General features: G+C 32.7%; 1 protein-coding gene across 15 annotated transcripts in view; it reads right to left on the bottom strand.

The window, feature by feature from the left end:
• Window positions 1-24188, bottom strand: part of LOC146397805 (uncharacterized) — a 1134194-nt gene that overhangs the window by 692173 nt on the left and 417833 nt on the right. For 2 of the 15 annotated variants that reach the window (XR_014823715.1, XM_084989255.1), the window contains 2 exons: window positions 22456-22495; window positions 6953-6994 (listed from right to left, as the gene is read on the bottom strand). The exons of 10 other annotated variants lie outside the window; for them this stretch is intronic. Coding sequence is in view for 3 of the 5 variants with exons in the window: in XM_084989255.1 (XP_084845381.1) it covers window positions 6953-6994; window positions 22456-22495 (82 nt within the window). In the remaining 2 variants the exon portion in view is untranslated. The remainder of the gene's footprint in view (window positions 1-6952; window positions 6995-22455; window positions 22496-24188) is intronic. 3 more of the 15 variants (XM_084989256.1, XM_084989259.1, XR_014823707.1) reach the window with 2 other exon arrangements.

Genomic DNA, 24188 nt, shown 5'->3' on the forward strand with positions numbered 1-24188 from the left:
AGCCTGTACTGTCTTTAAGAGCAATATTTAAAACTTCGAAAGCTAAATGTATCAGAACAACAAATTAAGTTTAGGGAAATAGGAAAGAGAAGAAATAATGTGAGCATTGACTTTTTGTAAAAACTACAGATAAATTTAAACGGGTAAATACAGAATCACTTATAATATATAAAATATTAGTAACTTGGTAATATGTTTGAAATCTAAATAAATAATGAAACAGTAGCATGATATATGCAAAAAATGGTTTGATAAGGACTCGATATACAAGAGTCATAATTCAAGAGAAAATTTAATAGTGGTCTCAAACTAAAATTAATAAATTATTATAATGAAAGTTAGATGGATAGAGAAGGGGCATGAAAAAGTAAAAGTTACAACCTATCAGAATGTACATTGGGAAACAATGAGTGAAAAATATTCTCTTGGTGATGGATTTAGTGATATGGAGAAAGGAGAAAGAAAAGAATCAAAAAATAAAGAGTAAAATAAAAAGAAAGTTAAATATATCAATCTTCGCAGTATATCAAATAGACTATATTCTCCTACATTAAAAAATTGAAAACTAGCTCTATGTTATTAAAACTCTGAACAAAAAGATAAAGTAACTTTATAAATAGAAGTTGAATAAGGAAATACTAGACAAATGAAAATAAAGAGATAAAACAGAGCTGATATTTAATAATACTAAAGATGAATTTAAGATGTCTCACTAAACAGAATAAAGAGTGACATAACATAAGAAGTAAGAATTTATGTAGACAGAATAGTCAAACCTGTACACAGCAATTAAGAAAAAAACTGTTAAGTGACTAACCTGTCCAAATCCAATCCTGAAAGAAAGAGAATTGCTTATAATACCAATACAATTTAATTGTGGAAGAAAAGAATCAGGCATGCATCTCATCAACAACATTGGAAAGAAGAAGACAATGTAATATTTATAAATCGATGGGAGAAAATGATGGCAAGGCTTCTAAAAGCTTCAATGAAGAAACAGCAACAATGCTTATGCAGGAAAAGTGAAACAAAGAAATGATGGAAAGAGAACTCAGCACCCAAAAAACTTAATAGATTTGTATAGCAAAATTTACATTTCTCTAAGAGGTAGAACAAACTTTATATCCATGTTGGTTGCTTCATAAATGGTAGTCCCCTGGCTGATGGCAAGGTCACTGTGTATCTTGCTGATTTCCAAAAGGCAGAGGGCATGAGTGTAAATAAAAAAACTCACTGACAAACCTCTCACTGACAAAACTCTCTGGCTTCACTGTTCTTCTGTATCAGCAGAGAAGATAATTTTTGGATTGAGAATATTTAAGTGTCTTTTTTTCATTGGATAGAGAGAAGTCCAATTGAACCAAAACACAACTGCACCCCAAGAAATATCATAGCCTGAAACATGACCCTCACACTTAATTACCACAGAATTCATCACAAATAGCACAGTCCACTAAATCCCAATTACTTGGCGCTTATTATTTAAAAGAAAACCAACATAGAATATATGTGAAGATAATATAAGCAAATGAAAAAATGAGAACTGACATAAATTATTTGAGAATAAATTATGCAATAAAATAGTAAAAAATTTACAAATTGTAATAGAATTTCATTAAATGATAACATAAAAAGAGCAGTAAAGCAATACCTTAGAACTGATGGTAAACACAAGGAGATAAATTAGTGTCCTTTCTTAGAATAAAAGTAGAGGACAAATGAAATACTTCCACAAATAAAGTTAACATTGATGGAAATAAATACAAGTATATAAGAAACAAATTAAGTTATCACAAAATATAGATATTATAAAAAATAGTTTAAAAAAGATTCATTAAATCAAAGAGAAACTTTTGGATATAGAAGACAGGAAACAACCCACATATATCCATATAAATGGAAATTTCAAGAAGAAAGCAAAAACAGGGAATAGAACAAATCTTAGAAATAAAAGAAAAAAAAAAAACAGATGACAATCTTCCAAAATAGGAGTGGAAGATTCATCTAGCCTCAGATTTCTCCATAGTAATAGTCAATATGTGCAGAAAGTGAAAATTATTTATAAAAATTTCAAGTAAAAAGCCTATCTACTATAGATTTTATACCTAAACTACCATTCAAGCATAAAGAGAACAAATGTGTTGCATATATAAGAACTGGATGAATATTTCTTGTATTATAATTTATTGAGGATATTATTAGTAAAATTTTTGGACAACTAAGAGATGTGTGGAGATAGTTGAGCAAAAGGAATATTTATGAGAATTAACTGTAAAATTTTAAAAAGCGAAATTTTAAAAAGCTTTTGAAGGATAAAATGCTCTGTTTGAAAAACAGGCCATGTTATTGAATGAAAAAAGATTCATGCAGAAAAAAGATTCATTTATTATCTTGTCCTAAGATAATAAAAAGACAAAGAATAAATCAGAAAAATAATGATATGCACAACCCTTATTAATGAAAAGAATATCAATTCACCATAAATTCCACCATAAATTCAATATGCTCTAAATAAAAACACTAACAGTAAAGGTTATAGCTAGGAAAGTATTCTAAATTTCATATGGAATAAGGAAAAGCATACATATCTTGAAGATTATGAAAGGCAAAGATATACATACAGGAGGGACTTCCTATCAGTTACAAAGCCTCAGTAATTTTAAGAATATTGTAATAGTATGTAAATAAACCAAAGGGCTCAGGGAACAGAGTTGAAAGTATATAAAAAAGCTAATATATATACTCTCATCTTTCCTATTTAACAAAAACCTCAAATCACTGAGGTAATATATAATGTTGAGATATTTGATCTAAGAACTGGAAAAAAGTTGAGTACCATGCTATATATACTACATTTCATCAATTCCAAAAGGATTAAAATCTTAGATATAAAAAAATTCATAAAATACTAGAAAACATTATGGTGGCATTTTCATATAATCTTCAAGTAGTGAAAGATTTTCTAACTTTCATACAAATCGCAGAAGCCATAGTAGATTGACTAAAAAAAACAAAACAAAACTGTATGGCGTTCCAATTGTAGATCAGTGGTTTAGTAATGGACTAGTATCCATGAGGATGCAGGTTCCATACCTGGTCTTGTGCAGTGGGTTAAAGGGTCTGGCTGCAAGCTGCAGCGCAGGCTGCAGATGCAGTCCGTTCCCACATTGATGTGGCTATGGAATAGGTGGGCAGCTGCAGTTCTGATTCACCCCTTAGCCTGGGAACTTCCTTATGCCATAGGTGTGGCCCTACTAAGAAAAAATAATAATAAAATAAGTTTAAGGAATAAAAATTTTAAAAATCTACATAAAAAATTTAACTCCATATAAAAATGATCATGAGATGGAGTAAATGACTAAAAACACTAGGAAAAATATTTACCACCCTTATATCAAAGCAATTTCTCTGACTTTTCCATATCAAACACCTTTGAGCAAATGGACTGCTCGGCTGAGGCTCAACTAAGAACCCAGGGATTCCGGACACCAAAAAATGGAGAAGATACATATCTTGCTCCCCACAAGGCACTTCAGGCTGCTGTAGCATACTGGTTGGGAAAGTCTTTTAGAACTGGGACCCACATTTAGCTAATAAAATATAAACATCACAATAGGGTGAAAAAGACAACATGAATATACATCTCATAGAAGATAAAATTTACATGGTTACAGGGAACTTAAATGAAAAGGAAATAAATTAAATATATCTCTGATTAAGTCAGTCAAAGCAGCAATCAAAACTGAAAATATGTATTATCTGAGGTCTTAATGTAATGTAGAGACTAAAACAGCAATAGACAACCCCAGGCTTCAAATATGCCATTTATTAAGTGTATGAGTTTGGGTAACTTTAAAAAAAAATCCATGCTTTAATTTTCCATCAGCAAATTGGGAAAATAACACACATTTCATGAACATTTTTTCAGGATTTCTTAAAACAACACCTACAAAGTGCTAAAAGAATACCTGATCCACAAATACAATCTAAAATTAGCAAGTAATGAAATTAATATTTCATGTAAAAATATGTCACAATAGAGCTGTTCTTAAGTTATTCCAAGAAAGAATATATATATCCTTCAATATTTTTCCCATTTAAAGAAAGAAAACTGGAGACATTTTTATTTACGTGTACCTGGAATTAAATATTTAAGTACATTTGGAATGTTTGCCTGGTCTTTTGTCAAAACTCTCACCCACCAGTTTGTTCCTCAGTAAACAGCTTGCTTCCTTTCTATAGTAGTAGCATTATAAATAGGCTTTCTACCATAATGTGTGGATATTGTTTTATTGTAGTACGATTAAAGAGAACGCTTTTGCTATAAATACTGGAGTCTTTCTAAATTGTTGTGGAAAAGAAAATAGAGTACCCAAGTCTGAATTGTAGAATAATTACATGCTAGCCTAAATGACACTGAAATGTTACCTATTAATATCTGCTAGTTAAACTGAATGTTATACTCAATTCAATTTAAATAACATAATTGAATCTTAAAGAACTTAACATTTTTTATTCTTTATAATTATAATTATTATGTAAACACATGATATTATGTAAACACATGATGATTATAAAATTTTTTAAATCTAGTAAATGCATTAAAAGTAGTTATGTAAATTCCATAACCCAGAGGTAACTAGTATTTTCAGTTTACATACTTTTATACTCTTCAAATCTATAAAAAAATATATATATACACTCACAAGTAATAGAACTCAATGTTTTTAATTGAATAACTTTTGACAAAATAGGCACCTATACCATATTTTTAACAATTTACCATATTTTAACTCATAGGAATAAAGAATATCATATTATATAGATATGTATCTTAGAATTATTGTGGGTTTGGTGCCAGACCACTGCAGGAAAGTGAACATCACAATAAAATGAGTGACATAAATTTTGTTTACATCATACTGAAGTCTACAAAGTGTGCAATAACACTATCTCTAAAAAAATATATACACATTAACTAAAGATACTTTCTGGTGATAACATGATAGAATATGAGAAAAAGAATGTATATGTGTATGACTCACTTTGCTGTACTGCAAAAATTGATAGAACATTGTAAATCAAGTATAATAAAAAAATTTTAAAAACTTTACTGTTAGGAGTTCCCGTCGTGGCGCAGTGGTTAACGAATGCGACTAGGAACCATGAGGTTGCGGGTTCGGTCCCTGCCCTTGCTCAGTGGGTTAACGATCCCGCGTTGCCGTGAGCTGTGGTGTAGGTTGCAGACGCGGGTCGGATCCTGCATTGCTGTGGCTCTGGCTAGGCTGGCGGCCACAGCTCCGATTCGACCCCTAGCCTGGGAACCTCCATATGCTGCAGGAGCGGCCCAAGAAATAGCAAAAAGACAAAAAAAAGAGAAAAAAAAACAAACTTTACTGTTAAAAAATGATAACCATCATCTGAGCGTTCAGTGAGTTACAAACTTTGTTGATAGAGGGTTTGAAGTATAATGAAAAGCACCAATGTGACCCAGAGAAACGAAGTAAGCAAATGCTATTTGAAAAATGGTATGGGAAGCCTTGCTCAGCACAGAGTTCCCGCAAACCTTCAATTTGTAAAAAATGCAATGTCTGTGATGCTAAAAAGGCAAAGCATAATAAAATAAAGTATGCCTATAAATTGCTTTGAATTTTAATCCAGAATTATATTTTACAGTGATCTGAACCTAAATTTTGAAGATAACATATGAATTAATAATTTATCTTAATCACTTAGCACAAAGGACAAAAAATTGTATTATTTACATTTTAAAAGTAACTGAAGAATGCTATTCTCAAAACATTAAATTTTCAAACACCAATATCAGTATCTTAGCATAAAGTATTTTAAATTATAGAAATACTGCTAATAACAATTTTGCAAATACAAATTTCATCCAAATTGAATTGCTGTTTATTTCATATAGACAACAGTTTTAATTCTAAATATTAAGAAATTTGAAGAAGAGTACCAATATAATATTTATTGTAGAATTTATAATTCTTATAGTGTAAAAAAATGCTCCTGATAATTTGAATATTTATAGATGATGTTGTGGATGTCATCCTTCTAAGAAATAAAGAAATGCAGATGGCATTTTGAGCACAGACAAAGAAAATATATAATCACTGTAATGTTGTAACATGCATGTTCTATGAATAAACACTGAATTTCTCAGTAAAAGGATAGAAACGTCAGTGAGTTAAATAGCTGAAGGCAGATATGGCATTTCTCCAAGAAGTAGTCTTATAAATGAGAGAAAATATTGAAACAGGGACTGAGAGGTCTAATTTCTTTTCTTTTCTTTTTTTTTTTTTTTTGTTGTTGTCTTTTTGCTATTTCTTTGGGCTGCTCCCACGGCATATGGAAGTTCCCAGGCTAGGGGTCCAATCGGAGCTGTAGCCACCGGCCTATGCCAGAGCCACAGCAATGCGGGATCTGAGCCACGTCTGCAACCTACACCACAGCTCAGGGCAACGCTGGATCATTAACCCACTGAGCAAGGGCAGGGACCGAACCCGCAAGCTCATGGTTCCTAGTCAGATTTGTTAACCACTGCTCCACGACAGGAACTCCTAATTTCTTTTAATTTAACTCCTCTTAAGAAGGCAGAGCAATAATTCTAATTTATAGCAATAATATCTTATATGATTAACTAATGGAAGATAGCTCAGGAGGGTTTATAGTTGTTTATGATGCAGATGTGAGACAGAATGAAAAGTAACAAAACTCACCAAATTGTGATGCCAATTATTGTTTTAAAACATACCTGTCCTACCATTAATTTGTCCTTTTAAGATTTGCATCTAGAGATTAATTTATGTGAAATAATTGACACTGAAATTAACTACATAATAAAGCTGAAAATTATCTCTCTATAGAAAAATATCCATAGATTTATGTAGTTAGAATGTGAAGGGACCAAAAGAATTAGAAAGGAAAAGATGTATACCTTACTGCAGCATTGCAGTCAACTTCAATCACATGGAACTTTCTTTAAAAAAAAAAAAGAAATCAAATCTGAAGTTAGATTTCTGAATCAGTATTTCAAGAAGAAAGACTAAGCAATCTGTATGTGATTCTTATCCCCAAAAATGTTTTAGCCCCAATACTGTCTTCTATAGCAATTCTCGAAAAATGCTAGGTTTAAGATTCTACAACATCACTCAGCAATCCATTACAGAATTTCAGAAATTTAATACAATATTCACTCTTTAATCATCTTCTCTCTTCTAACTTATTATCTATAACTCATTTATTTTTTTCTATTTCTCACAGAAATACACAAGAATATTTTTTTCCCTTTTAATCCCAAGATAATGTCAGCAACTGCACAGTATCATGATTTGAAAAAAAAGTCATTATACATTGCTTCCATTCCTTCAATTATTCTACAATTTCCATTAATTATTTCTGGTCAAACTTTGCTTTTGCATCTGAAATAGAACACTTCCCCGCGTAATAATAGTGATTTCAATCATTTACTTGCCTCCAGTTCTCTCTTATTTCTTGCAGAAGCTTTGCCCTTTTTGACCCTTTGAAGTTGGGTGGTCATATGACTATATCTGAATAGTCATTTCTGACAGGAAGTGGCATGTATTCTTGTCAGGAGACATGTTTCTACAATCTTTCCTTAGCCATTCCGTTTCTATTTTCTATGCTGAAAACTCCATCTTGTCCTGCTTTACTTTACCCTATATTCCTGCTTGAAAAACAGTTGTAGTGCTGGCAAATGACTTAAGCTTAAGAACAAAGACCTAAAGGCATACGTTATTCATGTGTTCATCTGAATGAGGACATAGTATGTTGGTCTAGACATGCCGGACCTGTGCAGATTGGCACACCATTTGCACAGGATGATATGTCCTATTAAAATAAGAGGAAGATGAGCCTCATGGTCCCAAGGTTTTTTGAGGGGTCGTTAGTAGGATATGCATCAGCAAGGAGAACCTAGGTACAAACCTAGGCATGCCAGCTTGCCACTGATAGGCATGAGGTTTGCGGAAGGACAATGATGATTCTCTAGATACTATGCATAGATAGCTGACACCAGGCTTCCTCAATGCTAATGATTGTTAAATGCCTAAAGATCAGAATAAAAGCTTAACCATCTACCAGCTATGTGACTTTTAAAATAATAAAGTAACTTTCAAAAATAATTAAAAGAACTATATCTTGCATCTACAACCCCCTCCTCACTTGAGAGCACAATAAAAGCAGTGTGGTTTCTTGAGGTGGTGCTCTTGGTCTCTGAGACCTTGAGTCCTCCGGTTCCCAATTTTGATTAAGATAAATGTTAGTGTGTCTTGTTTTATGTTAACTTTTTCCTAAGTTTCACAGCACCCATTCTTCAGCCCTCACCTGCTAAGCTGGTCTCAGCATATTGTAAGTCAAAACATTTTATTGGCAAGGAGTCCCTCGCCAGAATTCTCTTTACCTGCTATCTTGTTGCAAAAGCAGAATCATGTGTTGAGATGTAGGTGCTATAGGACTAAAACACTTAAATCAATGAGCCATAACTTCAAGGACAGCTGACCTGGAGAGTTGCTCAGACCTATGGCAGAACTTGTGTGAGCAAGTATATTTATTATGTTTGATATTGAGATGTTAGATTTTATTACTGCAGCATAACCCGGGCTATATTATTACTAAACTCCTAGGTCACCATTAGAGAGTTATAGTAAAATTTCAAATGAACAGACAACAATTTGCAAGTGTCCTCTCAATTATTCTTTGCAGGCATGGCTAAACTGAAATCCCTTTGTTCACACTCATAGCTAAGCAGAGATTCATTGTGCCACCAAGCAGTCCATACCATTTTGTGTCTGCCAATATCATTTTACCTGTCCCCAGCACCTTCAGAGTCTGTACTTTGCTGTCAAATCCCTCTCTTGAAACACAGGAGACAGTGACAGTGAGAAGCAGTACAACCTTATGTCACAGGCAGGAGTTACTAGGATTTCCTACAGTGTGACTGCTGTTCTCAATATGCTTCTCCAAATTGTAAGGGTGTGATAATTTCATCTTGTTTCCCTGCAAACTAAAGGCAAAGGGACTTTCTGTACTTGGTGAGACTCATAGTGAGAATTTTTCTCTGTTCTTTTCCTTAGTTATGTCCCCCTTAAACTTATTCCTACTTCTGTGCTTTGCCTATTTGGTGCTAAGTATACAACCAGACTCTATTTTCCTACTTCTTACCATAACTCTTGGTCTCATTCATTTAAAAGACAGTGAAGAAGGGAAGGGAGAGAAGAACTTTTTGATTTATAACATAAATACATTTCTGAAAATATCTATTTTGAGATACATGCAAATTATGTAAAGAATTTAAACTATGCCAACACTCAAGCTTTTCAAATTTGGACATGTCTCTCCAGTTTCTTGGATCAAAAAGAAAGACCAGATTAATAAGTTGTCTAAAGAAACTCCCAGTACTGCACCTCTGTTATTTCTATGAACTATAATAAATAATATTTTACATTTCTTGTTTCATTTTCAAGATATCCAGATAATTTTTCTGTGGTCATTTTGTTAACAATCTACCTAATTAAGCTTAATTTACAAATTTTCCATTTATTATTTTCAGTAAAATTGGTTATCTAATCATATTTAAGATATGTATGAGAATTTAGTTTGGAATCTATGTGAGTTCTCTTGAGGCATGTCATCTTATGGATTTTATTGCAGTTTAATCAGGGTTGCACCATAATTTGTGGCAGATGATAGAGCGCGTTCCTCTACAGGAGTTTCGGCTTCTTCAGGAAAAATAAAATCATCTATTCTCTTGCTTTGAAAAAGAGTAATGGCATTTGGAAAATAATATGCCTGGATTGCAACATTTTGATAGTAGAGCAAGAAAGAGAACATGATTGCTCATCATTTATACCTTTCACTAAGCTCCTTGGTTTTAGACCATCACTTTACACATAATTTCTGCTGCAAATGGAGACCACAATTCCAGAGCCCCTCATGATTCAATTCTCCAGAGAATGAATTTCTAGATTACTGTTGAAGGTACAGTTAGAGGCAAAGCAATTCCTCGGCTGTGAATACTAAGAGAATTCTATTCTTCAGTCACTCTACATAAAGTCATTCAAATAATATTCCCATTTTCAGCTTTGTGTCTGGCCTTGGAACTGGCATATCAAAATGTTCTATTTAGTGGGAAAACTGGCTTAATTCTACTCAGTGTTCAGCTCTACTGGAATTATTGTTTCTTTAGGTTTCACTGAGACATTCATTTCTTGTCTCCTTCAGAAGCTATTGATACTTCCCTCCATTTTGTTGTCTCCTCACTCCCAGTTCATATAGATAAACACCCAGTTTTACTATATTCTCTTCTTAGGTTTTAGAGAGAAAACAAAAGGTGTAATCATTTTAATGTGTTTACCAAGAATCCTTTCTAGTTTAATTCTTTTGTTTCTTTGAGAAAAGTATTCCATTCAGTCAATGGATTTCATATTTTTCCTAGGAAATAGGCTATTCAAAGATTTGAATTTCTATTATTCGAAGCTGATTTACAGACGTCCAATCCCCAGATCCCTATAAAAGGAGCTAGGAATTCACCTCTATGTCCTAAAAACAAGTAAAAATCTGAACAAACTACATAATAAACACCTCTTCTCAAATACATAAGAGGGACAAACACAGCACCAACTGCTACCCCTAAAGCTGGAAAGATAGGCAGGTAAATACAGGAATTTGAGGCTTACCAGAGCAGCAGCTCACAAGTAGAAATCACCATAGAAGACAGTATCAAGGTAGGAAAAACTTGAACTATAATTGACAATCTGCTAAAGGCACAGCATGGACATTCCTGACAGTTAAAAGCTCCATAGGGAGCTAGCCATAGGGGAACCTCCATGATATCATGAGATTTACCAATAGGAACTTGGCCAGATTCCCACAATGGTTATCTGAGAAAAAAATCCCTCAGATTCCAGCAGGGGGAAATAAAAAAAAATGAAAGAAAGAGAGAAAGAATGAAAGGAATATACCAGAACACACTGTTTCTAACAAGGCCTGCCCTCAGGGGAAACTACTTAACCAGAGCTTAACCTGCTGTGTTTTATCAGAGTCTAACAAAGCTGAAGGAAAGAAAATACCCAACTCCAACTTACTCTAACCATCCTGTTCCACCTAAAGAAAGAGAAAAAAAAAAAACAAAACCAAAACCTAGAGACTTATGTGAAGTTCCTAGCCAGAGGTATAGGTCACTAAAGACTGAAATCTAACCACAGACTATGGAATTCATCTGGTAACTCTACCCCTGCAATCACATTATTAAGGTCTATTTATAGCAGTTACCCAGTATATCAAATCTAGCTATTAAGAAAAAGTACAAGGCATATCAAAAAGTAAAAAATACAATTTAAGTAGAGAACAATCATCAGAATCAAATATGGCAGGACTAATGGAATTATTACTTTAAGAATTTAAAACAATTATGATTAATATGCTGAAGACTCTAAGGATAAAGGATTAAATATGCATGAACATATGGGCAATGTAAACAAAAAGATGGAAATTCTAAGAAAGACACAAAGGGAACCCCAAAAAATATTTTTAAACTGTATTTATTGCCTTATTCTTTGTTACATTTTTTATCTTTTACCATTTTTATACCTTTGGAATGAGGAGAAATGAAGGATGACTTTGATGGTCTTTTAGTTGATTAGGTATGCTGAAGAAAGAATCTGAGCTAAAAGGTATGTGAATAGAACCTTTAAAAATTTAAAAGTAAAGAGAACTCAGACTGAAAGAAACAGTAGAGAATATCCAATTGCTACAAAAGCATATATAACATACATATAATGAGAATAACAGAAGAAAAAAGGTAACAAAAGAAGTACTCGAAAAATAATGATTGAGAATTTTTCATAAATGATGTAAGATACCAGTCCACAAGTCCAAGAAGCTCAGAGTACTTCAAGAAAGAAAACTATCAACTACACCTAGGCATAACATTTTTGAAGTACAGAAAATCAAAGATAATGGAAAAAATCCTGAAAGAAGCCAGAGGGAAAAAAAAAATCTTACATATAAAGGGAAAAAATTAAGAATTACTTTTTCTCAGACATAAAAATCTTGAGCAAACTGGTTGCCAATAAGCCTGACTTGCAATAAATATTAAAAGTTGTTCCATAGAGGGAGTTCCCATTGTGGCACAGTGGAAATAAATTCAGCTAGTATCCATGAAGATGTGGGTTTGTTCCCTGGCCTTGCTCAGTGGGTCAGGGATCTGGTGTTTTGTGAGCTATGGTGTAGGTCACAGATGCAGCTTGGATGCCACATTGCTGTTGCTGTGGTGTAGGACAGCAGCTACAGCTCTGATTTGACCCCTAGCCTGGGAACTTCCATATGCTGTGTGTGGCCCTAAAAAAAGCAAAAAAAAAAAAGTTGTTCTTTAGAAAGAAGAAAAGTTATATAGGTCGTAAATTCAAGTCTGTATAAACTAAGGAAGATCTATGAAGATGAAATAAGTATAGATAGATTAAAAAAGTATATTACTTTATTTGTAAATAATATGGCAGAAAACAGTGTTAAAATAATGTAACACTATAGTCTATTATATATGCCTATGCATGTATATATATATACACACATATATATGCATACATATATATTTATGTGCATATGTTTATGCAAGAGCATATAAGTGAAATGATTCACAGTAATGATATAAGGAATAGAAGGGAAAATTGAGATTATTTTATTATTATAAGGTACTCAGGTTACCTATCAATTGGTAGACTGTTATTTAATAGTGGAATTCGATTAGCAGTAAATAAATATTGCAAAATTGAGGGAAACCATTAAAAAAGTTTTAAAAAAGTAAAATAAATATATTCAGAAAGAAGAAAAATGGAGCCATGAAGTATATTCAATTAAAAAAACAAAAGGCAGAAAAAAGTGAAAGCCAAAAATTGGAACAAAGAAGAGGACAACAAATTCAAAACAGTAACAGATATGGTAAATATGAATCCAAACATATCAATAATCAATTTGAACATCACTGATCTAAATGAAAATTAAAAGACACAGATCATCAGAGTGGATCAAAAATCAAGCCCCAAATACACTGTCCACAGAAAACTCTTTAAATTTTGAAGACATACACAGATTAATAGTAAATGGATGGTAGAAAATATACCAGGCTAATAATAATTAAATAAAGTAGAAGAAACTAACTTAATTTCAGACAAATCAAATATCAAAGAAAGGAACATTATCATGAACAAAGGAGGGTGAAATTAAAAAAGAAATTCGTAATCAATAACAGAAAGAAAATTAAAATCCCCCAAATAGGAGTTCCCATTGTGGCTCAGTGGTTAACAAACCTGAGAAGCATCCATGAGGATGCAGATTGATCCCTGGCCTTGCTCAGTGGGTTAAGGATCTCATTGCTGTGAACTGTGGTGTAGGTCACAGATGCGGCTCAGATCCTGAGTTGCTGTGGCTCTGGCGTAGGCTGGCATCTATGGCTCTAACTTGACCCCTAGCCTGGGTACCTCCATATGCCACGGGTGTGGCCCTAAAAGATAAAAAGACCAAAAAAAAAAAAATGGAAATTAAACAATTAACTTTTTTTTTTTTCTTTTTGCCATTTCTTGGGCCACTCCTGTGGCATATGGAGGTTCCCAGGCTTGGGGTCCAATCGGAGCTATAGCCACCAGCCTACACCAGAGCCACAGCAACACGGGATCTGAACCGCATCTGCAACCTACACCACAGTTCACGGCAACGCCGGATCCTTAACCCACTGAGCAAGGCCAGGGACCAAACCCGCAACCTCATGGTTCCTAGTCGGATTCGTTAACCACTGCACCACGACGGGAGCAATTAACTTTTAAATAGCATGTGGATCAAAAGAAGATACCTCAAAAGAAATTAAAAATATTCTGAAGTAAATAACAATTTTAAAACTTATCAAAATTTGTAGGACACAGAAAAAGGAGTACTTAAATGTAAATTTATAGCACTTAGTGCATAAATAGAAAAGAAAATCTAAAATAAATATTAATTTCTACCTTAGCAACCTAGAAAAAGAGCAAATTAAGTCCAAAGTAAGTGGAAGAAAATAAATAATACTAATTAGAGCAAAATCCAATGAAATTGAAAACAGAAAAATCAACAACAACAACAAAAAGCTGTTTCTCTGAAAATATAAATAAAATCAATGGCTATCTAAGGAGGAAAAAAACAGAGCGAGAAAACATAAATTACTAATATTAGAAATGAAAGAGAAGACATCACTACTGGTACCATGGAACTTAAAATCATAATCAAGGAATACACGGACAACTCTATGACTACAAATTTCAACAACCTAGATAAAATAGATAATTCCTTTAAAGATAGAATCTTTGAAAATTCACATAAGAATAAATAATCTAAATTGACCTCTAACTATTAAAAAATTGTCTCAACCATGAGGGGGCTTCTGGTGTCTACCAAAAGCAAGGAAACTATAGTTTTGTAGGCTTATAGCCCAAGCCTACAACTACTGGCTAGACACTACCTGGGGAGCAGCTGGCCCCTACCTCTTGTGTAATGATAGTGGAATATACTGCTGGATGTATAGAATAGCTCTTACAGAGGACCACTTCTCCAAGGTCCAGAAACATGACTAACCTACCACACACATAAAAATACAAATAGCAATTTAGACAAAATAAGGTGACAGAGTAATATATGTTAGGCGAAGGAACAAGATAAAACCCCAGAAGAAGAACTAAGTAACCTGAATATAGAAAATATACCAAGAAAGTATTCAGAGTAATGATTGTAGAGAATCAAAGAACTTGTGAAAGAATCAATGCACAGATCAAAAAATTAGAAGTTGTTACAAAGAATTAGTAAGTATAAAGAACAACCAAACAGAATTGAAGAATACAATATTTGAAATGAAAAAAAAAAAAAAACCATGTACGAAAGAATAAATAGTAGACTGAAGCAGAAGAAAAAAATCAGTGAGCTTGAAGACAGAGTAGTGGAAATCACTGATGCTGAACAAAGTAAAAGAAAATGAGGACAGTTTCAGGGACTTCTGGGACAACATCAAGCACCGTAATATTTTCATTATAGTGGTACCAGAAGGAGAAGAGAGAGAGAAGGGCCTGAGAAAATATATGAAGAGATAATAATTAAATTTTCCTAACCTGGGAAAGAAAAGAGTCACACGAAGCACAGAGAGTCTCATATAGTAATAACTCACAGAAGAACACACAAGGACACATCATAATTAAAATGACAAAAATTAAAGGTGGAAAGAATATTAAGAGAAACAATGAAAAAGCAACAAATAAGTTACAAGGAAACTCCCATAAGGCTAACAGTTGACTTTTTAGCAGAAACTCTAGGCTGGAAAAGAGTGCCACAATATACGTAAAATGATGAAAGATAAAAACCTGCAACAAAGGACAGTCTACTCAGCAAGGCTCTATCTCCTCAGATGTGATGGAGATATCAAAAGCTTTGCAGACAAGCAAAGGCTAAAAAATTCAGCATCACCAAACCAGCTTTACAACAAATGCTAAAGGAACATCTCTAAATGGAAAAGAAAAAGTCAAAACTAGAAAAAAGAAAATTATATAATGGAAGAGCTCACTGGTAAAGATAAACATACAATAAAGGTAGGAAATCACCCACACACAAGGCTGTTAGGGAAGTTAAAAGACAAAATAGTAAAGTCATCTGTAACAACAATAAACAGTTAAGGAATACACAAAACAGTTAGATGTAAAATATAATGTCAAAAACAGTAGTCATGAGGGAAGGAAAACACAGATGTAGGGTATCTAAAATACATTTGAAATTAAGAGATTAGCAGCTTAAAACATACATATATAGACTGCTATACAAAAACCTCACAGAAACCTCAAAACAAAAATCTATAATAGATGTGCACGCAAAAAGAAAAATGAGTCTAAATATAACACTAAAGAGAGTTATCAATCACAAGAGAACAGAAAAAAAGACCTCCCTAAAACCGCCAAACAATTAACAAAATGGCAATAGGAAAACACATGTCAATGGTTAAATTAAATGTAAATAGACTGAATACTCCAACCAAAAGAGAGACTGGCTGAATGGATTAAAAAACAGAACCAGTATATATGCTATCTATGAGAGACTTGACTTCAGATCTAGAGACACACATAGACTGAAAGGGAAAGGATGGAAAGAGGTATTATGTGAAAATGGAAATCAAAAGGAAGCTGGAGCAGTAATACTTGTATCATAAAAAACTGACACTAACATAAATACTGTTCTAAGAGATAAAGAAGGACACTGTATAATGATAAAAGGATGAATCCAATAAGATAAAACAATTATAAATATATGTATATATATATTTACAAAAAAATCACCTCAATATATAAGGAAAATATTGACAACCTACAAGAAAAAAGAAACTAACGATAACAATAACAGTAGGAGATTTTAACACCCTACTCACATCAACGGACAGATCATCCCAACAGAACAATCAAAGAGGAAACACAGACTTTATTTTTGTCTTGGTTGCACTCATGGCATGTGGAAGTTCCAGGCCAGGGATCAAACATGCAACACAGTTGCAGCCTGTGCCACTGCTGCATCAATGTTTGGTCCTTAACCACTGCACCAATGGAAACTTCCAGGAAACACAGACTTTAAATGATGCATTAGATCATGAAGATCATAGAAGAAATAAGTTAAATGCAGACAAAAGAAACAATAGAAAAGATCAATGAAACTAAAAGCTGATTCTTTAAAAGATAAAATTGATAAATCTCTAGCCACACTCATTAAGAAAAAAAGGGAGAGAGCTAAAATCAATAAAATCAGAAATAAAAGAGAATTTACAACTGACACCACAGAAATACAAAGCATCATAAGAGACTACTGTGAGCAACTACAGGCCAATAAAATGGATAACCTAGAAGAAATGGACAAAATGTTAGAAATATACAATCTCGAAACTGAACCGAGCAGAAATAGAAAATATGAGCAGACTGAAATTAAATTTGTAATTTTAAAACTATGGATGAGAAAAAGACCAGGGCCAGGTGGCTTCATAGGTGAATTCTACCACATATTTAGAAAAGAGTTAATACCTAATATTCCAAAAAATTGCAGAGGAAGGAATACATTCAAACTCATTCTATGAGGTCACCATCACCCAGATACCAAAATCAGACAATACCACAGAAAAGAAAATTACAGACCAATATCGCTGATGAGCTTAGATGTTGAAATCCTTAATAAAATACTAGCAAACTGACTTCAGCAATACATTAAAAGGATCATAGCACCATGATCAAGTGGGTTTTATCCCTAGATGCAAGGGTTCTTCAATATCCACAAATCAAACAATGTGATACACCACATTAACAAATTGAAGAATAAAAAACACACTATAATCTTAATAGATGCAGTTAAATCTTTTGATAAAATTCAACACTCATTCATGATAACTCTCCAGAAAATGGACATAGAGGGAACATACCTCAATATAGTAAAGACTATACATAAACACACCGCTAAAATTGTACTCAATGGTAAAAAGCAGGAAGCATTTCCTCTAAGATCAGGAATAAGAGAAAGATGCCCACTCTAAACACTTTTAGTCAAAATAATTTTAGAAGTCCTAGGAACAACAATCAGAGAAAAATAATAAAAGGAATCCAAACTGGAAAGGAACTGTTTGTATTTGTCATGATGCTATACATAGAAAATCCTAGACACTACCAGAAAACTACTAGAGCTCATCAAGGAATTTAGGAATGTTTCTGGATAGAAAACTAATATCCAGAAATCAATGGCATTACTACATGCTAACAACAATGCATCAGAATGAGAAATTAAGGAAAAAAACCCCATTTACCATAGTATCAAAAAGAATAAAATACCTAGGTATAAGGCTACCTAGGGAGGCAAAAGACCAATACTCCAAACCCTATTAGGTTACTGCTAAAAGAAAATTGAAGGTGACACAAGCAGATGGAAAAAACAAACTGTGTTCTTGGATTGGGATAATCAGTACTGGTTAAAATGATCATACCACCCAATGCAATCTACAGATTTAGTTCAATCCCTATCAAGTTACCAATGGCATTTTTCACGTACTAGGAAAAAATTTTAAATTTGTATGAAAAAGCGAAAGACCCTGGAGATCTTGGCCAATCTTGAGAAAGAAGACTGGAGCAGGAGGAATTACACTCCTTGATTTCTAACTATGTTACAAAGCAGTAGTAATCAAACAGTATGGTACTGTCACAAAAACAGAAATATAGATCACTGGAATAGGACAGAAAGCCCAGAAATAAAGCTACACATTTTTGGTCAATTAATCTATGACAAAAAGGCAATAATATACAAAGGAGAAAAGACAGACTCTTCAATAAGAGGTACTGGGAAACCTGGATATTTACATGTAAAAGAATGAAATTAGAATATCCTCCAACATCATATAAAAAATAAACTCAAAATGAGTTAAAAACCAAAATATAAGAAAAAATACTATAAAACTACTAGAAGAAATCTTAGGCAGGACACACTTTGACATAAATTGCAACAATATTTTTTTTTAGATCTGTCTCCCTGAGTAATAGAAATAAAAGGAAAAAATAAGCAAATGGTACTTAATTAAACTTGAAAGCTTTTGCACAGCAAAGGAAACCATAAACAAAACAAAAATACAAACTATGAGTAGGAGAAAATATTTGCAAGTGATGCTTCACATAAGGGATTAACTTCCAAAGTATACAAATAGCTCATACAGCTGAATAGAAAAAAAAAAAAAAAAAAGGAATAGAACAATATTAAAAAAAAAAAAATGGGCAGAAGTCCTAAATAGACATTTCTCCAAAGAAGACATAGAGATGATCAATAAGCACATTACAAGATGTTCACCATAGCTAATTATTAGAGAAACACAAATCAAAACTACAATTAGGTATCACCTCATTCCAATCAAATGCCCATTATTAAAATCTCTACAAACAATAAATGCTGGATAGGGTGTAGAGTAAAGGGAACCCTCCTATACTGTTAATGGAAATGTAAATTAATGTAGGCACCTTAGAGAACAGTATGAAATTTCCTTTAAAAACTAAAAATAGAGTTACCTGAGAGTTTTCGTTGTGGCTCAGTGGTAACAAACCTGGCTAGTAACCATGAGGATGTGGGTTCAATCCCTGGCATCACTCGGTGGGTTAAGGATCTGATGTTGCCTTGAGCTGTGGTATAGGTCACAGACCCAACTCATATCCCACGTTCCTGTGGTTGTGGCATAGGTCGGTAGCTGCAGACCCAATTTGACCCATAGTCTGGAAACTTCCATATGCCACGAGTGTGGCCCTTAAAAAAAAATACAGAGTTACCATAAGATCCTGAATCCCACTCCTGGACATACATCCTCAGAAAATCATAATTCAAAATGATACATGTACCTCTATGTTCACAGCACTGCTACTAACAATAGCCAAGAAATTGAAGCAACCTAAATGTCCATTGACAGATAAATGTATAATGAAGACAAGGTGGGTGTGTATGTATGTGTATAGCTAGCCATATATATGTGTATACACCATCCATAAAAAGAAATGAAGTAATATCATTTGCAGCAATGTGGCTGGACCTAGAGATTATCATATTAAGTGAAGTAAGTCAGACAGAGAATGACAAATATCATATCACCTATAAATGGAATCTAAAAATGATACAAATTAGCTTATTTAAGAAAGAGAAATAGACTTATAGACATGAAAAACAAACTTATGGTTACCAAAGAGGATAGTGGGTTGTGGGGGTGATGAGATAAATTAGGAATTTGAGGTTTACATATATATATACTACTATATACAAACCAGATAAACAACAAGAATCTACTATACAGCACAGAGAACTATATTCAATATCTTGTAATAACCTATAATGAAAAGTATCTGAAAAGTAATATACATACTATATATATATGCTACATATATACACATAATATACTTATATAACTGAATCACTTTGCTGCACACCTGAAACAAACATGACATTGTAAATTAACTATACTTTGATAAAAAATGGTTAAAAAACAAAAATAAAAACTAAGAATTTATCAATAATTAACTTTCTAAAACAGTAAACATCAGGCCCAGTTGGGTTCACTTATGAATTCTAACAAACATTTAAGGAAGAAATTATACCCTTCTCAACAATTTATTTCAAAGAAGCTGAGAAAACACTTCCCAATTTATTTTATAAAGACAGCATGACCCTAATAATAAAACCAGAAAATGATACTCCAATAAAAGAAAACTACAGAGCAACAAAAAACTACAGAAAACTGTAGACCAATATGAACATAAATATAAAAGTCCTCAACAAAACACTAGAAGATATAATCTGATAATGTATAAAAAATTATATAACACAATCAAGTGAGATTTATCCTACTTGTCAGGATGAACATTCGAAAATAAATTAATGCAATTCATCATATCAACAAGCAAAATAAGAAAAATCACTTGATCATATCAATAGATACAGAAAAAGCTTTTAACAAAAATTCAACACTCATTCACCCAAAAAAAATCTCTCAGTAAATTAGAAAAAGAGGGGAACTGCCTAAATTTTATAAAAAATAATCTACAAAAACCCTACATACATTACATATAAAGATGAGAAATTCAAAAGAGTTCCAGGTAAAGTCAGATATAAAGTAAGAGGTCTCATGTCACCACTGCTTTTCATCATCAGACTGGAAGTTCCAGCTAATGGAATGACAAGAAAAATAAACATAAAATGTATCACATTGAAAATAATGAAATAAAATGGCTTTTGTTTGCAGTTGACAATATCATATAAGTAAAATATCCTAAAGAATCAACTTAAAAAAAAGCTCTTGGAGCCAATAAGTAATTATATTATGCTTGTAAGATAAAAGGTTAATACACTAAAAGCAATTGCTTTCACCTTATACCAGCAATGAACAAATGGAATTTGAAATTAAAAACACAATAGCATTTACTTTAACACTCCCCAAATTAAAATACTTAGGTATAAATCTGATAAAATACATAGAAGATCTATATAAATAAAACTATAAAATTCTGTTGAATAAAATCGAGGAGGAACTAAATAAATGGAAAAATATTACATGTTCACAGACAGGAAGATTCAACATTATCAAGTTATCTGTTCTTCCCAACTTAATCTACAGATCCAAGGAAATCCCAATCAAAATCCTAGCAAGTTATTTTATGGATATTGACAAAATGATTCTAAAGTTTTTAGGGAGGCAAAAGACCTAGATTAGCCAAAACAATACTGAAAGAGAAGAACAATATTGAAAGACAAATGACCCCAACATCAAAAGTTACTATGAAGCTATAATAATCAAAACAATGTGGTATTGGGAAAAGTATACACAAATACATCCAGTGAAACAGAATAGAAAGCCAAGAAAGACTTCCATATATATTGTCAACTGAGCTTTAACTAAGGAGCAAAAGCAATATAATAGAGAAAAGACAATCTCTTCAACAAATTGTATTGGAACAGCTGGAATCCAGATGCAAAAAAAATGAATCTAGATAAGGACACCACACCCTTCTCAAAAACTAACTCAAAATGATTACAGAACTAAATGTAAAATGAAAAAGTATAAAATGTCTAGAAGATAACATAGGAGGAAACAGATGATCTTAGATAATGTTGTTGATTTTTTAGATGTAGCATCAAAGAAATGAATGAAGGAAATAATCGACAAGTTGGACTTAAAAAAAAAAATCTGCTTTGTAAAAGATATTGTCAAGAGGATGAGAAAACAAGCCATATCTAGCAGAAAATATTTGCAAAAGACACTTCTGATAAAAGACTGTTATCCAAAATACACAAAGAACGCTTAAAACTCAGCAACAAGAAAACAAACAACCCAATTAAAAAATAATCCAAGCACTCTCACCAGAGATACAAATGACAAATAAACATATGAAAAGGTGTGCCACATCATATATCATCAGAAAAATGCAAATTAAAACAACAAGATACTACAACATCAAAATCAAAATCAGAAACACTGACACCTAACCCTGGGAAGGACATGGTATTACACAAACTGGTGGGACCATGGTGGGAATGCAAAGATACAGCCACTTTGGAAAACAGTCTGGCATTTTTTTTGTTTTGTTTTGTTTGTTTTGTTTACCTTATAATCCAATAATCAAATTGCTTGGAATTTAACCCAAATACCATGGGGCATGTGGATGTTTATAGCAGGCTAAATCATAATTGCCAAATCTTGGAAGCAATCAAGATGTCCTTCAGCAGGTGAATGGATAAACAAACTCTTGTTCAAGTGTCAATGAAATAGTATTCAGTGCTTGAAAGAAATATGCTAACCATGAAAATACATAGAAGAACCTTAAATGCATACTACTAAGTGAAATAAACCAATTGGAAAACACTACATACCTTGTGATTCCAACTACATGACATTCTGTAAAAGGCAAAACTATGAAGACAAAAAAAAAAAAAAAAAAAAAAAGGTGAGTGATGGCCAAGGGATTTAGGAAGTGGGGAGAGATGAGTAGGTAGAGCACAAAGCATTTTTATACAGTGAAAATATTTTGCATGATAATATAATTATGTATATATGTCATTATATACTTGTCCAACTCATAGAAGGTACACCAAGCTTAAAACCAAGATTGAACTATAATGTAAACTATAGAATTTGGTAATTATGAAGGAGGTTCATCAATTGTAACAAATGCAATGAATTTAAGTTCAGGGTTTAAAAGAAATAAACTATCAAGTCATGAAAAGACATGGAAGAAAAAAATTCATACTACTAAATGAAAGAAGTCAATCTGAAAACACTATATGTTTGTGTGATTTATGGTATTCTGAAAAAAGCAAAACTATGGAGATAATAAAAGAATTAGTGGTTGCCAAGGTGTTTGAAGAAAGGGTTGGATTTTTAGGGCAGTGAAAATACTCTGTAGAAACTATAATGATGGATATATATTGATACAGTTGTCCAATCCCATGTATAGTACCAAGAATGAAACATAATGTATTTATGGACTCTGGGTAATCATGACCTGTGAATACAGAAAATATTAATTATAACAAATGCTCAACTCTGGTGATAACAATTGGAATGAAAATGGTATGGGCATTTCTGCAATAAGGGTAGGTTTTTTCTTTGATCTGCATGCTAGTTTCTTGGATATACTCAATTAATAAAAATTGTAACTTAGGAATTATTTGTTTTTGTTATGCCACAATTGATTTTTAAATCTTTATGTATCCATGGATATCTTTAATAACCTAACTTCAAAATACACAAATAAAAATATTTTTAATTTTCAATTATTATATAGGGATAGCAGATCTGAATGTAGTGATTTACATAAAAGCACAAGCCTCAAGGTAAACTTGAGTTATGGAAGTTTCTGAATATCATGATATTAATTACATTGCTTTTTGTTGTTGAGCTGTTTATTATCTAAATCATATCTTAATATATTTTATCATTCATAGTTAGCTAATTTTTTCTAATAAATACCTAAAACAAAATGGTAATATATATTAGAAATTTATATTCACTGTCTTTCTTTAAATACATATAGTCTATATATTTGTATCAGGAAACACGCCAATCTCCACTCTAGATCACTAGACTTGAACAAGAAAAAATAGCAGCAAAATCTTGACTTTTGAGTTCAAAAGTCACAGGCCTTGAAGGCCAATCTAAAAACCACAAGCTTTGAGAGGGAGGGGTGGGAGGAACCATAGAGTGTTGCTGATGAAATTTGCATATTCTAAGTTTTCCAAACATTGAGCAGTATTCTTTCCTCTTCCGGGGACTCCTGTGAAAGTTGAAGACCAGTAACCTTGCTTTACTCCTTCTGGAGTTGGCCACAAAATTCCCAGTCAGCAGCCACCTAGGCTGAACTTATCAGGCCCCTGAGAACTCATAAGCTTACTTAAAAAAAAAAAAAAAAAAAAAAAAAAAAAAAAAAAAAAAAAAGAGGATGCTATTTTAGGTGCCTAAATGTTTTATGATGACATAAAATAAAAGTAAGCCCCTGATCAAATTGAGGCCAGAGGAGATCCGGCTGATATTTCTTAGAGCTGAAAAAGCACAGAAAGACATCTTGCATATGAGTCAACTCTACATATATAACACAGCATTGCTA

The sequence above is a fragment of the Sus scrofa genome, chromosome 13 (genome assembly GCF_054392235.1).
Source record: "Sus scrofa isolate SSC_HxYL_T2T_F1_AM1 chromosome 13, Sscrofa_HxYL_maternal_Yorkshire_Landrace_v2.0, whole genome shotgun sequence".
Taxonomy (NCBI): Eukaryota; Metazoa; Chordata; class Mammalia; order Artiodactyla; family Suidae; genus Sus; species Sus scrofa.